This window comes from Archocentrus centrarchus, chromosome 15, assembly GCF_007364275.1.
Source record: "Archocentrus centrarchus isolate MPI-CPG fArcCen1 chromosome 15, fArcCen1, whole genome shotgun sequence".
Classification (NCBI taxonomy): domain Eukaryota; kingdom Metazoa; phylum Chordata; class Actinopteri; order Cichliformes; family Cichlidae; genus Archocentrus; species Archocentrus centrarchus.
In genome coordinates, this window is record NC_044360.1 from 17605948 (window position 1) to 17619156 (window position 13209).

Genomic DNA, 13209 nt, shown 5'->3' on the forward strand with positions numbered 1-13209 from the left:
TAAAGTCAAACACATATCCTGTATTAGCAAATTATGATCTTATCATCTTATGGCTTAAGATGGAAAATGCTGCTGTGCGTTACATGACCTTACACATTTGTTTTTGTAATGGTGTGTCACTATGGGCTCTTGTGTCCTGTAATAAAGGAGGTAAGAAAGAAAACAGTGACATTTCTTTTCAAGTATTTAGAACTTTTACAATGGCTGGTTTGTAGATACTTGTGGTTCACTTCACTTAGGATCCTAGTGTGAATGAAGTTCCAAATACAGTGGGTACATTTCCATTCTGCTTGTGACAGGATTTCCCTGAAAATGTCTTTGGCTAAAGCTGATATAATCCCTCTGATGTTGTCTGATGTCATTCTAATAACATTTGGACACAAGTAATTTTAACTTTGCAATTTATAACATTCATGGCCTCAGTTCCTCCATTAAAAAGGTCATAAATTACATAATGGTTGCTATCCCCACACTTCCTTAGTGCAGTTCCTATCTCCCACTGGTCTGGGAGGTTATAAGTTCCCTAATAAATCTAATGTTCGCCATACAAATGTCTCCTACTAGTTATGAGAGGGTTATCATAGTCTCCCCACACCAGGCTGGCCTGATTTGATTTACCATGTCATGGTTTCAAGCAACAGGAATGACCTAAAGTGATATCTTGGTTTCTGGAGCTCAAAGTGGGGTAAAAGGATGGTTACGTATATGACGGTACTTCAGTGCACATCTTTCAAGTGCAACTCTGCCCCCTTGTGGAAGGTGATAAGTACATACCAGCATACCTCACATACATATAGGCATTCCTCCCTCCACCCCTACCATTTATGCCATTATTCATGTAGACACTCAAAGAAAGAAGGTGTTTCAAATTGATTTATTAAATATAAAAGACTTTTTTTTTGGGGGGGGGGGGGGGGGGGGGGGGGGGGGGGGGGCTGTGCAGTAATAATACAAATATTGTAGTAATTAGCTGGGTTGCAGTGCTCTGGTCATAAATGTGTATAGTATAATCAGAAACACATTTTCCTGAAATAGTTTGAAACAAGGTAAAGAGACTTTTTTTAAAAAACAAAACAAAAAAAAAATAAAGCATTGGAAGAAAAATTCAATATGAAATAGTTATACAATGCAATTAAAAATATTCTATGGTTAAAAAAAAAAAAAAAAAAAAAAAAGTCTACAAAATTAAATGCAATGTACAACCACAATTAACAGCACAGATTACAAAAAGCACTGAGCAAGTGGGTCAAATAGACAAGAGCACTCTTAACATGTGGTGCCCAATTCCTTTTTCACAATTTCCAGCCACAAGACAGAAAGCAATACAATAAAAGCAGAAGTGCAGCATGTGACAGTGTTTGCACCAAATATTTTTTTTAATGTTTGCTCTTAAAGCCAGAACTAAGCAGCAGAGACCTTCTGATTCTATAACTTCAGAAAAAGGTTCACCAACAGGAAACTATGTATGTATAAATAGAAAAATAAATACTGCTATGCATAGTTTACAAGTTAACGTAGTGTGGACTTTAACCAGATCTGTTTTCTACTAAATGATACAGATGCCAATTGGCTTTAATGCTCGGTCTAGTGTTAAAACTATTCAAAAAATGAGGCCGTTTTCATGCAGAGCCATCAGATTCTTCAGTTCACTGAAATACTGAAAGTTTAAAAACACTGCTTTTCAAGGTTCAAAAATTAAGTGTATGACTTTAAACATCTGTGCGTGCATATTAAAATTTCTGCAAGTGGTGGAATGCATTTCTGACACAAAACTGACCAGCGATTCAGGACTTTTTGCATAGATGAAGAACTTTGATGCTTACAATGCAACTGCACCAACAGAGCAAACAGAACATTCTCCTGCAGAGATTTAAAAAAAAAAATAAAACAACAAAAGTTTGACATTTGAATTGGGTATACAAACCAGCTCTCCCACAGTTCAAAAAGCAGGGATGAGTCTGCAGAACTTAAGCACTTCATAACAAGTGTCATTCAATCAAGGACAACAAATTTTTGGGCCTTAAAACTGTCAAGAAGTTAACAAAATACATTTTAGAGACAGATTCACCAAAAACCGAACACTACAGCCTTTATAAAAGCAGCATTTACATTACGTTGTCAGGTGTTGCTATTGCTTCTTCCATTCCCAGAGCACTCATGGACAGTGAGTCTCCACTAACATTAACAACTGAAGAGAAAAACAACAAAAACAACAGAAGAGACAGACAGCCAAGTGGTGAATAAAGTTACTTATAAACCTAATCCATGCACTAATGCATAGAATTTTTCAGTCCTTCAAGTCCAATTGTGGCTCTTATGTCCACTTACCCACATAAGATCATTTGTAAGGCTACATAGCACAAAAAAGGCATCCTTCTAGGTCTCTGTAGATTATTGGCAAGACAAAAATCCTCATCGGCATAGGTGAGGTACTTAAACGTCAAGTTTAATTTTAAGTCTTTGGTCTGGTGGACAATGTTTCAACACTGGAATATGAACAAGTAGGAATGAAACCCCAGTGATAACTGCAGACCCATGTGAGCTGTTTTTGGTAACGGGTACATCTCAATAGTTAGAATCAGGTTAATTACATTTTACTTTAAAAATGGGAAGGAATACTGGTTTGTGATGGAATTTCTATAGAAGGAAAGTCCCAAAGATATCAATATCCACATGTATTCCTTTCATTACTACCGTACATGGCAGAGGTTTCAATTTTCTTCAAATCGCGGACCAAAGCAGTTTCACTTCCTCTTTATGTTCTTTGCTTGAGGTGTTGGGTTCTTCCCCTTAAAAGACAGAATCAATTTCCATGTGCCATGAAGGGCTGTGAATATGAAGGTTTTCATTCAAAAACTATACCAGCTGCTTTTGTTGCCCTCCTTTAGATAATATTTCTTAGTAATAAAAGATCATCTAGTCTGAGCTTTGGTCAAAATACAAACCTTCATGGTCCAAGTCCTTTGTGGCACACACGTACCCCTCCATTAGAACCTGAATGCTGGCTCTGATCCTTTGAATATTCTCATCCATTCTGCCACAGTAAATATTTTTAGCCCAGAGAACCTGGTTTGACAAGTGCCAGTCCCATTGGCACAGTCGGTGTATCCCTGTTTCCTTCTCAGTACTGAGTCAGAGTGTAAACTGTGTTCAAGGCTGCCAGGGTTTCCGGTCCTTGCCTTTCTGATCAGGAATGTGTTTATAGCGACATTTCTCCCCAAAATGGCAGCCAGTGGTTCTCCAGAAGTAACACTCATCTCCGTTAACCGGGCCACGTCTTCGAGGTCTGGGCAGAGACACACAGCCAGTCATAAACAAAACCACATAAAACTGCAGTGCTGTTGTAGGATTTTTAGTGAACAAGAGTTTTTAAAGTGCAGCCAGTTTGCTTCTCACCCAGCAGCTGTGCCTCCCTGCTGTGTGACAGGGAGACAAGTCTTGAGTGGAATGGGAAGGGCCCTCTGAGTGCGGCGATCAGGATAGCGCACCACTAAACGTGTGTTCTCAATACAATAACCCTGTGACAGCAAGCACACATGCACATCTAAGCCAACAGCAATGACTGTTATAACTAAAATAAATATTATATTATATATATATATATATATATATATCTCTGACAAAGGGGTAACAACATTTAAAACAACACTTACATTTAGTTTCTCCATGGCACGAGCTGCCATGCCTGCATCCCTGAAGTTAACAAAGGCACAGAATCTCTCATGCAGCACACGGATACTCTCAATTTCACCATACCTAGAAAGCAAAACAATCAGCAGACCAGTCAGTATCCACCTTTGTTAAATATCAGCTTCCCATGTGTCTGTATAGGGATACAATGTTACCATATAAATGCAGTAACAGAATAGGAGCCTACATTTTAAAAAGGTCCCTCAAGTGTTTCTCAGTTAATTCAGTTGTCACATTTCCCACCCAGAGAGATGGACATGGAGTTCTGCAAGAAAGAGAATGTGACTTAAAGCAGTTAAAATAAATAAATAAATAAAAATCCTGTTTGGATATACAATTCATCATCACATCATCAACAACACTATTTTGGCCCCTTTGACTCCTAAATTTGATTGCTCAATCATGGTCACCCACCCTGGTTGCACGACTGATGAATCTGTGCTTCCAGCTGCTGAAGAAACAAAGTGTCACCATTAGAATACATAGAAAACCAGCTGTATGCTTCTCCCAGTGGTACAAAGGAAAGACTCTGGTCCCTTTTTGTGGCCTTACCTTTGGCAGCTTCAGAATAATATGCCAGAACACCCTGCACTGTTGAAAATCTGTCCAGCAGTAAGACACTCTGCATTTCTTCAAAGCCAAGTTCCTGAGGAAGGAATAGAGAAACTCAAATTACCACCACAAGGGTGTGTGCCATCCGTCTGCCATTTGAAAGGGACTCATATCCATGGCTGGTTGCACTTGATCTTTGACCTTCCGGGTATTAAAAACAAAACAAAGTTAAAGATCCTTATTTTATCCTCTATTTGTAATTTGTGATACATAATTAGCATACAGATTCATTTCTTAGTTATTGCAAAAAAAAAAAAAAAAAAAAAAATGTGTTTCGTGAGGTTACAAGAGGTAGACAGATGTTAGTTCACAGTGACTTGGACACCAAAATTGTGATCCACTCATCCATGAAAACAGGTTGGACAAAACAGTTTGTGCCAAAGACCTGTAATAGTTCAGGAGATTATGTGTGTACGACAACAGGAAAGAGGGATATAAAAAAAAAAAAAAAAAACACACACACACAGCCTCAGGTCACAGCTGTCACTGGAAAAAAAAGGCATACAAATTAATAACTAAATCTACAAAGTGTTTGTGTGTCGATATTACCATTAACTGCAGTACTTTGCAGTTAAGTAAATTATTGACAGCCTCCTCGCAGTCTTTGTCCAGTTTCAGCACCTGCTCCATAGCCTTTTCTGCCTCACTGTACCGCTACAACACACAAACAGTGAGTGAGTTAACCATAATGCTTTTCAGTAGATTATTTACTTGATTACAAGCGATTTACACTACAGGAGCCTGTACCTACATTCAAGCCCATTAGAGCACTGCCCTTGCGGAAGTATCCTTTGGGCCACTCTGGGGCCAGCTGAATTGAGCGTTCAGCGTCTGCCAGGGCCTGAGGATATTGCTCCAAGCAGTAATAGCAATACGAACGATTGCCAAAGAACCTACATGATATTGCAAAATAAAAAATACATATTATGCTGCATGTGTCTGAAAGGTATGCATTTCTTTTGTAATGACCAAATCATGACCACAGAAGCTGTACCTGTAATCTTTGGGATCACATTTGATGGCTTCTGTAAACATACTGACTGCTTGTGCATACTGCCCTTCTTGCACCAGCTTTATCCCTTTCTCTATGGGACATAAATATTGTGAACATTACCAAAGGCTCCACTCACAGCAGTGTTGTACGCTGGCATGCTTTCCAAATGAATATGTAATCAATAATCTCCTCAAAGGCTTTGTTTCTTTTTCAGTGAATAACTTTTAAAGCGAGGCTGCTGTGCAGAAATCATTCTTTACCTGTCAGTGATGCACTTTTCTTGGTCACGGTATCAGTTCCATTTGTCTGCAAGAAAGACATTACTTTCATCACTTTATATTCATGAAAATGTATGTGTTCTCACACTGGACACACACGCACAACTTCTGTCAAATCTTTCATGGTCCAGGGTCCACTTGTCCCACTTATCAGACTTTGAACTAACATAGGCGCACACTCCCTCAGCAACAATTATGTACTGGAGCTTTTGCTATAGCTGCTCATCTTACATGATCTGTTAGCATTCAGTCACCTCTCTCTTTGCTTCATTCTCCTTGTTTTCTTTGGACTTGCGACTTGATCCTTTGGGTTTGATATGGCTAGCAGCATTAGCAAAGAAGGCACTGCTCACATCCCACTCGGGCTCCTGTGGGACAGAAAGTCAAACACTGATGTTAAATCATGTGCCATCCAAGCCTGCAGGCACACAGGCTTTCATTGCAAACACTTCTGTTAATTCATAGTCTTGAGGCCTGTTGGCTAATGACTAAAAATAAAAACAAGGATAATGAACTAGTATAGTGCCTCAACCTCCTCAGCAGATCTGGCTTGAGTCTTCTGATATCCTGAAGGAGCAATAGCAGGATTGGCAACATCTTTGGAACAGGCCTCTGATTTCTCCTCTCTCTCTTCTTTTTGAGCCCTTTGTTTCTCCTCTTCAGCCCCAACTTCTGCTTCTGAATCACTCTCATCTAGTTCAGACTCCACACCTCCATCCTCTTCGTCATCCTAATGTGAAGAAACAATTGAATATTTAGATTTTCACATTACAGAGGCTGAAGTAGGCTGCTTTCCTAGGGGGAATATTCTAATTTTACCTGTTCAGCATTGTCATTTTGCTTATTTTGTTCCTGCTTCTTACGCTTCCGACGGCGCTGAAATGAATGCACGAGTACACTTTAGAAAACGGATGACTTCTTTGGCGCATAGATTTAGAGCATAAAAGACTTTTACAGTTACTCTCACCTTCCTCTTGGCTTTGCGTCGCTCTGCCTTCTGTCTCACTTTCTCCTCTTCACTCAACTCCTCCTCTCCATTTAATGCATCCTAAAAATAAAATAAAATAAAATAAAAAACCCAAACATACAGAGAAGTGAATCATTAATGACCTTACCCTTTCAGTCCTCACTATGTCCTGTCAGTCTGATACCACTTGTTTACCTGTGACAAGGTGGCACTCGGGTCAGGGTTTGCGGCACCACAGTCCATCTGCTCCTCCTGGGCCGCAGGACCTTTGGAAATACACAGACTTAAACCACCATGTCAAACAGCTATGCTCTTGTTCCTATAAGCCATACTGAATAAAGAAAAAGCACAGTGTAGCTAGATAAGGACACGCTGTTCTCCCCCCACCCACAGTCAGCAACATAGCTCGACAAGCACACCAATTAAATTTCCTTCCTTGTCAGAGGAAAGGGGAAAAACTCTAACACTATGAAAATGCATACTGTAATATGAGCTGAGCTGGGCAGCACCATCATTTACATGAAGGTACAAACATTTCTCCTTCCTTTTACTTATTTCACCTTCAACCAAAAAAGATTTAAAAAAAAAAAAAAAAAAAAAAAAGAAACCAACCCTCATAGCAAAAGCAAAGAAGGCACAAAAAGTTTTGTTCAGCATTTCAAAATGCCTTAATGTGTTACATTACAGAAATGTGTGTGCATCAGGTTAGTTTCTCATTTATATTCAGGTCTAACCACCTTGACCAGTGATAATGTGCCATTTTTTTTAAACAACGCTGGGCGGGGAAAGAAAATATTATGCAATCCTTTTTTCATATCAAGTCCCAAGAAAAGCATGTGAAGAAAATAAATAAATAATGGACATGAAACAAAGTTGCCCAGAGATGCCAAATGAGGTTGTTTGTTTTAAGTCTACTAATCTTTAGCACTGCCACAAGCTCACCACAGAACACATACAGCAGCCCAAAGCACTGCTGTCTGAGAAAAAGAAGTACTGAACAAAAGAAAAAAAAAAAAAAAAAAAAAAAAAAAGCCACTGCACTGTGTGTACATACGTCTGGGGGGAGGGGGCAGCCTATCTGATCAAGCCAAAACTGTGCAGCGTTGTTTAGGTAAAACTGCAGCAGACACATGGCAAGTCAAAAGGAAGCAAAAAAAAAAAATCTGGATTTGCGTTTGGTGTCATATTTCCATTCGATCAGCAAAGATTTCCAGAGAGTGACAAATCCCATACTTGGTCTCTGACTCATGTTGTGACTTGTGAAGCACTGACAGGACAGCTCGATGCAGTTTCACACTTCACGTTTAAGTGCTATACATTTCATACTAGAAAAACAGACACCAAGTAGCTACTGGACTTCCTCTTTCTTTGTATGGAAATTCTTTAGTGCTGTGGTCTGCATTTTAAACAATATGCACAAAAGATAAAAGTTAAATTCTACCCTACAGACAGACACCCATCCATACAAATCCCAGTACATTCTTCCCTCCCTTTACATTCAACATGTCTTCACATCTAAATGGCTCTCAGTGGCTTTGGTAAAGAGCCAGTCTATCATTACAATGTGTCTCCAAAGATACATAGTGACAGCAAAGAATTTCAGTTTATGTCTGACTCGCTGCACAAATGTCAAGAAATAAGCGCTGTTAACAACTCCATTTGCTTATTGGAATCAGGCTTTTGGTAAATCTTTACGATAATGGAATGTCCTTCAAACACAAATGATACAAAATTGGTAGACAAGCAACAAAAGAGGCTCTGTTTCTTCACTTCAAGGAAATTTCCTAAATTTATGTTGAGCTGAAAGGTGAGCTCTTTACACAGGAATGCAAAATAATGCATCATCATAAGCTGGAGCACTCACAAGGAAATAAACTTAACAGCCCCACACTGTTCTTCAACACAGCATTACAGAAAGAGAAAGAGAAAACATATCCTTATTGTTCAGACAGGCACTACTTAAATCATATGCCAGTGGTTTTAAGTTGTTCTGTTAACACACTAAAGGCAGAGACATTTAAACAATACTAAAAATAGAAACAAATCACTTTTTTTTTGCTTTTTTTTTCTTTGCGAAGGACATGGCTGAGGCACAACTGTTCTGTATGAAAATGAGTCAGTAAAAAGTTTAACACGGCATGGAAAAAAAAAAAATATATTTGCTCAAAAACTTTGGAAAGCAACAGATCTAAGAGGAGGTACACTACAAAGCTAGTCTGACACACTTTCTTTGCATTAGGGGGCTCAACATAACCTTGACCCTGAATAAGAGTCAACATATCACAACAGATGTTATCTTATTTTGTTAGCCTAGCAGCCCAGCCTTAGCAGATTTTGTATACACACATAGAAAAAATGGACATACCACATGTTATTTGACTCTTCTTCTGTTACAAAAAATAAAATAAGATGGACTGATTGAGTGCTGCCTCCTTTAGAATACTCACCTCCCTGAACAGGCTCCAGTAACCACCACAGACAAGAGACAAAAGTCTCATATATGAAGAGTTGGACAGCACCAGGACCTGACATGATTCACACTTACTGGATAAAGAAGCTAATTGCACTCCATGACAACCTGGTAGCACAAATGAACCAGCTGCTAATTGATGAGACACACCCAGAACAGCTAACCGAATGATCTGAACAGCCTGATCCTCAAGGATCCCCAGAAGGCACCAGTCCCATCCAACTACCGGTCAATGACCTGCCTCAGAACAATATGGAAGCTCCTGTCAGGCATCATAGTGGCTAAGATGAACAGGCACATGGCTCAATACATTCGAGCAGGGCCCAGAAAGGAACTGGCAGAAACTCTAGAGGAGAAAAACACCAGCTTCTGGTAGATAAGAGCAGTCACTAGAGACTGTAAGACTAGACTGACCAACCTGTGCACTACGTGGATTGATTACAAGAAAGCCTATGACTCAGTGATACACACATGGATCCTGGAATGTGTAGAGTTGAACATAATCAAGAGGACCCTAAAAGTGTTCATCTGGAACTCAATGGGGATGAAAACTAGAGGCCAACTTCAAGCTAATTGCACAAGTCACCATCAAGTGTAGGATTTACCAAGAAGGTGCTCTGTCCCCACTGCTGTTCTGCATAGGCCTGAACCCCGTCAGCCAGATCTTTATTACTTGCTACGGATATCGACCACAGAATGGAGCAAACATCAGCCACGTCTACATGGATGACAAGGAGTGAAGGAGACTACACTTCTCAGACTGGAGAATTGTAGTTGTATGGTAACAAAGAGAGGGAAGGTAGTCAGAACTGAGGGGCTTGCACTACTAGAAGGCAACACTGCAGACACCGAGGATAGCTGTAAGTACCTTGGAATCCCACAGGCAAATGGGAACCATGAAGAGGCCCCTAGGAAAGCTGCAACAAAGTACCTGCAGAGAGCAAGGCAAGTCCTGAGGAGTCAGCTGAATGGGAAGAGGAAGATCTGGGCAATCAACAGCTACGCCCTGACAGTCATCAGGTACCCTGCTGAGATAATGAGCTGGCCAAAGGAGGAGATAAAAGCCACTGACATCAAGACAAGAAAGCTCTTATTATTATACATGGATGTTTCACCCCAAATCCAGCACCCTGAGATGGTATGCTAAGTGGAAGGAAGGAGGCCCAGGATTGGTAAGTTTCAGAACCACTCTCCTCTATGAAAAAAACAAAGATCCGTGAATACATCATGGAGATGGCCACAGCTGACAATGTGCTTAGTGAATGGCTCAGGCAGCAGAAACCCAAAAAAGAAAAAGGAGCAAGAACGGGAACCATCAGGGGAGGACAGGCCCCTGCACAGGATATACCACTGACAGACAGAAAAAGCGTCTGGTAGGGGTGTGCGATATATATCGTCTACCATAACATCTTAATTGCCGTGTTAACAATGTGCGAGCTGCCATTATCCAGTATGCTACTAACTGGAAAAAAACAAAACGCCTTGACTCCACGCGTTCACTACTTCCTACTTTAGGAAAGGTTGCTGCGTGTGCGCATTGAAATTGCCCATACTGTGTGCTAGCATAGCACACACTACGCCAGGGAAAAAAATTCAGACATCGCCAGCCTCGCAGTCTACAGCCTTAGATTTAATTTCTAAGCGAGGATCATCTTCTCTCGCATGGGGGTGATTTGGATTTGAAAAGACTGACATTGCTCAAAAGACGGCAGTTTGCAGACTTTGTAATAAAATGGTTGGCGTTAAAGATAGCTCGACAACTAACCTATTCCATTATCTCAGAACAAACCACCGCACAGAGTATGAGGACTATGAGAAGTTTCGGGAGCCCGCTGTCCAAGACAAACCTACATCAGCTAAGGTGTCTGGCAAAACACACACTCAGCAAACTTTAGCGGACTCATTCGATAAAAAAGGATGGCTGGATGTTAATACCCTTATGTCTTAAAAGTCTTATAAGACTTTTACGAACACATTTTTAAATAAAATATAAATAATCAAAATATCATTTCTTATCGTTATCGACAAAATTACAGAAAATATTGAGGTTTTTTTTTTGTTTTTGTTGTTGTTGTTGTTGTTAATATCACACAACCCTAGTTGCTGGTACTAAACAAAAAAAAATCCTCCCAATGGCTGGACAAAGCTGGGCTGAAAGACAGTGCAGAGGCATTAATTAGAGGCTGGGGTCTACCACACCAGGCAAGACTCCAGGTGCAGGCTGTGCAGCGATGCCCCTGAGGCAGTGAGCAAGATGATCGCAGGCAGAGATACATGGAATGCTATAACCAAGTGGCTGGCACAGGATACAGGAACATCTGTGCAGAGTATGGCCTGAAGTCATGGAAGTGATTGAGACTGATCAAGCTAAGATCCTGTGGGACTTCCAGATACAGCCGGTCGGCTAACCAACCCAGCTTAGTGGTGGACAAGCAGAGGAAGAAAGCCGCAGTGACAGATGTAGCAATACCAAGCTATAGCAACATCAAGAAGAAGGAAGATGAGAAGCTCGAGAAGGGCTGAGAGAAGAGCTAGAGAAGATGCAAGGTGAAGGTAACGGTGGTCCCCGTGGTAATCGGAAAACTTGGGGGCAGTGACCCTCAAACTGGGAGTGTTTGGAACAGCTAAGATGTTGTGGAGGACCCTCAAGCTCCCAGGCCTCTGGTAGAGGACTGAAGGATAACAACTGGCCGCAAGGCCATCTCTGCACTGATAGTTATCTATTTGTTTATGTATATTGCACTATTAGACTCATGCACATTTCTGTACTCATGTTTTAAGCCATTGTACAGCTTAATGTGGATTGTATATATTCACCTGCTCTATAGGCTGTAATGTTAGGATGTTAAATATGCAGGGACAGCCAAGAAGAGGAACAAGTTGTTGGCACATAACATTATTTAAAGACACGTGCCTTTAAGCTCATCAAATCACAGCTAAAGTTTGATTCGCAAGCATAAACTCGTTCTGTGCTATAGGGCTTGTGCCACCTACGTGAGACATTGTTATCATTTTAACACGCACCGAAGAATGCATTTATCATAGTTCTGGCTTTCATAGCACAACTACATATGGCATACTTCAGCTTGTAAATGTTATAGTGGTCTTCTTCGTGAGTGGAAAAAAAGTTTTTTCTTTCTTTTTTTTTTTCCCCCTTTTTCAGTTTTTTTTTTTTTTTTTTTTTTTTACTGCGCAAACTTGGAAGCAGTGCAAGTGAGGGTGTAACTGCCAAGAGGATAACTTTCATTGTTTGACCAAGAGCTGAGTTTGATCCACACGACAACACAAATGGGAAGCAATAACACAATCACGCCGTTTATATAACTTAGGCGTTAGCTATCCTCCAAATTTGCCTTGTCACAAGCGTTTCGTTATCACGTCCGAGATCGATCTAACTTGCGGCCAGTTTAGAAAGTTTCGAGAAGTGGGAGAATTCTTACCGCTCCCGAGTCCCAACAGCCTGCATATATCTCTGGTGAATTTCATGAGCGCAACCATCCAGCAGCATTATCGTCCTTAATATCCCATAAATGTGTTCAGCCAAACGTTCAGCTTAGCATGAACACGTCTTTAACATTGGCACAGTCGGTATCGAATCTGCGGGAATCTTTGGTGGTTTAATCCACTTCCTGAGCGTCAAACGCCGACGCTGGATCCACCCAGAGTGGCGTCTTAAAGGCACAGGACACTGCTATCGATTTTTAAACGGCTGAGATCTTATCAAAGTGAGTACTATAAGGGGATCATGTGTTTACTGCATATTCCTAATTATCTCAAACTAATAAATAATTAGATAATAAATTAATAGCATTAGTGTTAATACCATTATAAACTGAAATAAAGTGTATTAAATAATATACACTAATATACTCTAACACAATTTTTCCAAGGGGCCACATGAGAAACTGGGACTCTTGTGGAGGGTCCTGCTAATAAGCTAAATTCATCGATCCATCCATTCATTCACTTCCGCTTATCCTGTTCAGGGTCGCGGGGGTGGGGTGGGGGGATGGAGCCTATCCCAGCTGACATAGGGCGAGAGGCAGGGTACACCCTGTACAGGTCGCCAGCATGTTGCAGGGCCAACACAGAGAGACAGACAACCATCCACACTCACATTCATGCTCTCATTCACACCTATGGGCAATTTAGAGTTTCCAATTAACCTAAACCCAGTAAGTTCATGTCTTTGGACTGT

The 13209-nt window shown here is 40.6% G+C and overlaps 1 protein-coding gene across 2 annotated transcripts; it reads right to left on the bottom strand.

Moving 5' to 3' along the window:
- Positions 1 to 936: 936 nt before the first annotated feature.
- Positions 937 to 12649, bottom strand: LOC115792817 (stress-induced-phosphoprotein 1). 2 transcript variants are annotated; one of them, XM_030747364.1, is made up of 16 exons: positions 12452 to 12649; positions 6737 to 6807; positions 6542 to 6622; positions 6394 to 6450; positions 6107 to 6304; positions 5829 to 5942; positions 5557 to 5602; positions 5297 to 5387; positions 5054 to 5195; positions 4852 to 4956; positions 4243 to 4336; positions 4105 to 4138; positions 3878 to 3955; positions 3654 to 3756; positions 3397 to 3518; positions 937 to 3286 (listed from the first exon to the last, which is right to left on the bottom strand). In XM_030747364.1, the coding sequence occupies exons 1-16, from the start codon at positions 12507 to 12509 to the stop codon at positions 3151 to 3153; spliced, it is 1530 nt and encodes a 509-aa protein (XP_030603224.1). In that variant the 5' UTR covers positions 12510 to 12649; the 3' UTR covers positions 937 to 3150. The 2 variants fall into 2 exon arrangements, with proteins under 2 accessions (XP_030603224.1, XP_030603223.1); XM_030747363.1 differs by having other exon boundaries at positions 4105 to 4141.
- Positions 12650 to 13209: the final 560 nt, after the last annotated feature.

Bases quoted from the DNA above. Each gene is read 5' to 3' on its own strand.
- LOC115792817 (XM_030747363.1), bottom strand. From the start codon at position 12,509: ATGGTTGCGCTCATGAAATTCACCAGAGATATATGCAGGCTGTTGGGA. The intron at 5,603-5,828 runs GTGACTGAATGC...TCTTTCTTGCAG, and splicing joins AGAATGAAGCAAAGAGAGAG to ACAAATGGAACTGATACCGT. The intron at 3,956-4,104 runs GTGGGTGACCAT...TCTTTCTTGCAG, and splicing joins TCATCAGTCGTGCAACCAGG to AACTCCATGTCCATCTCTCT.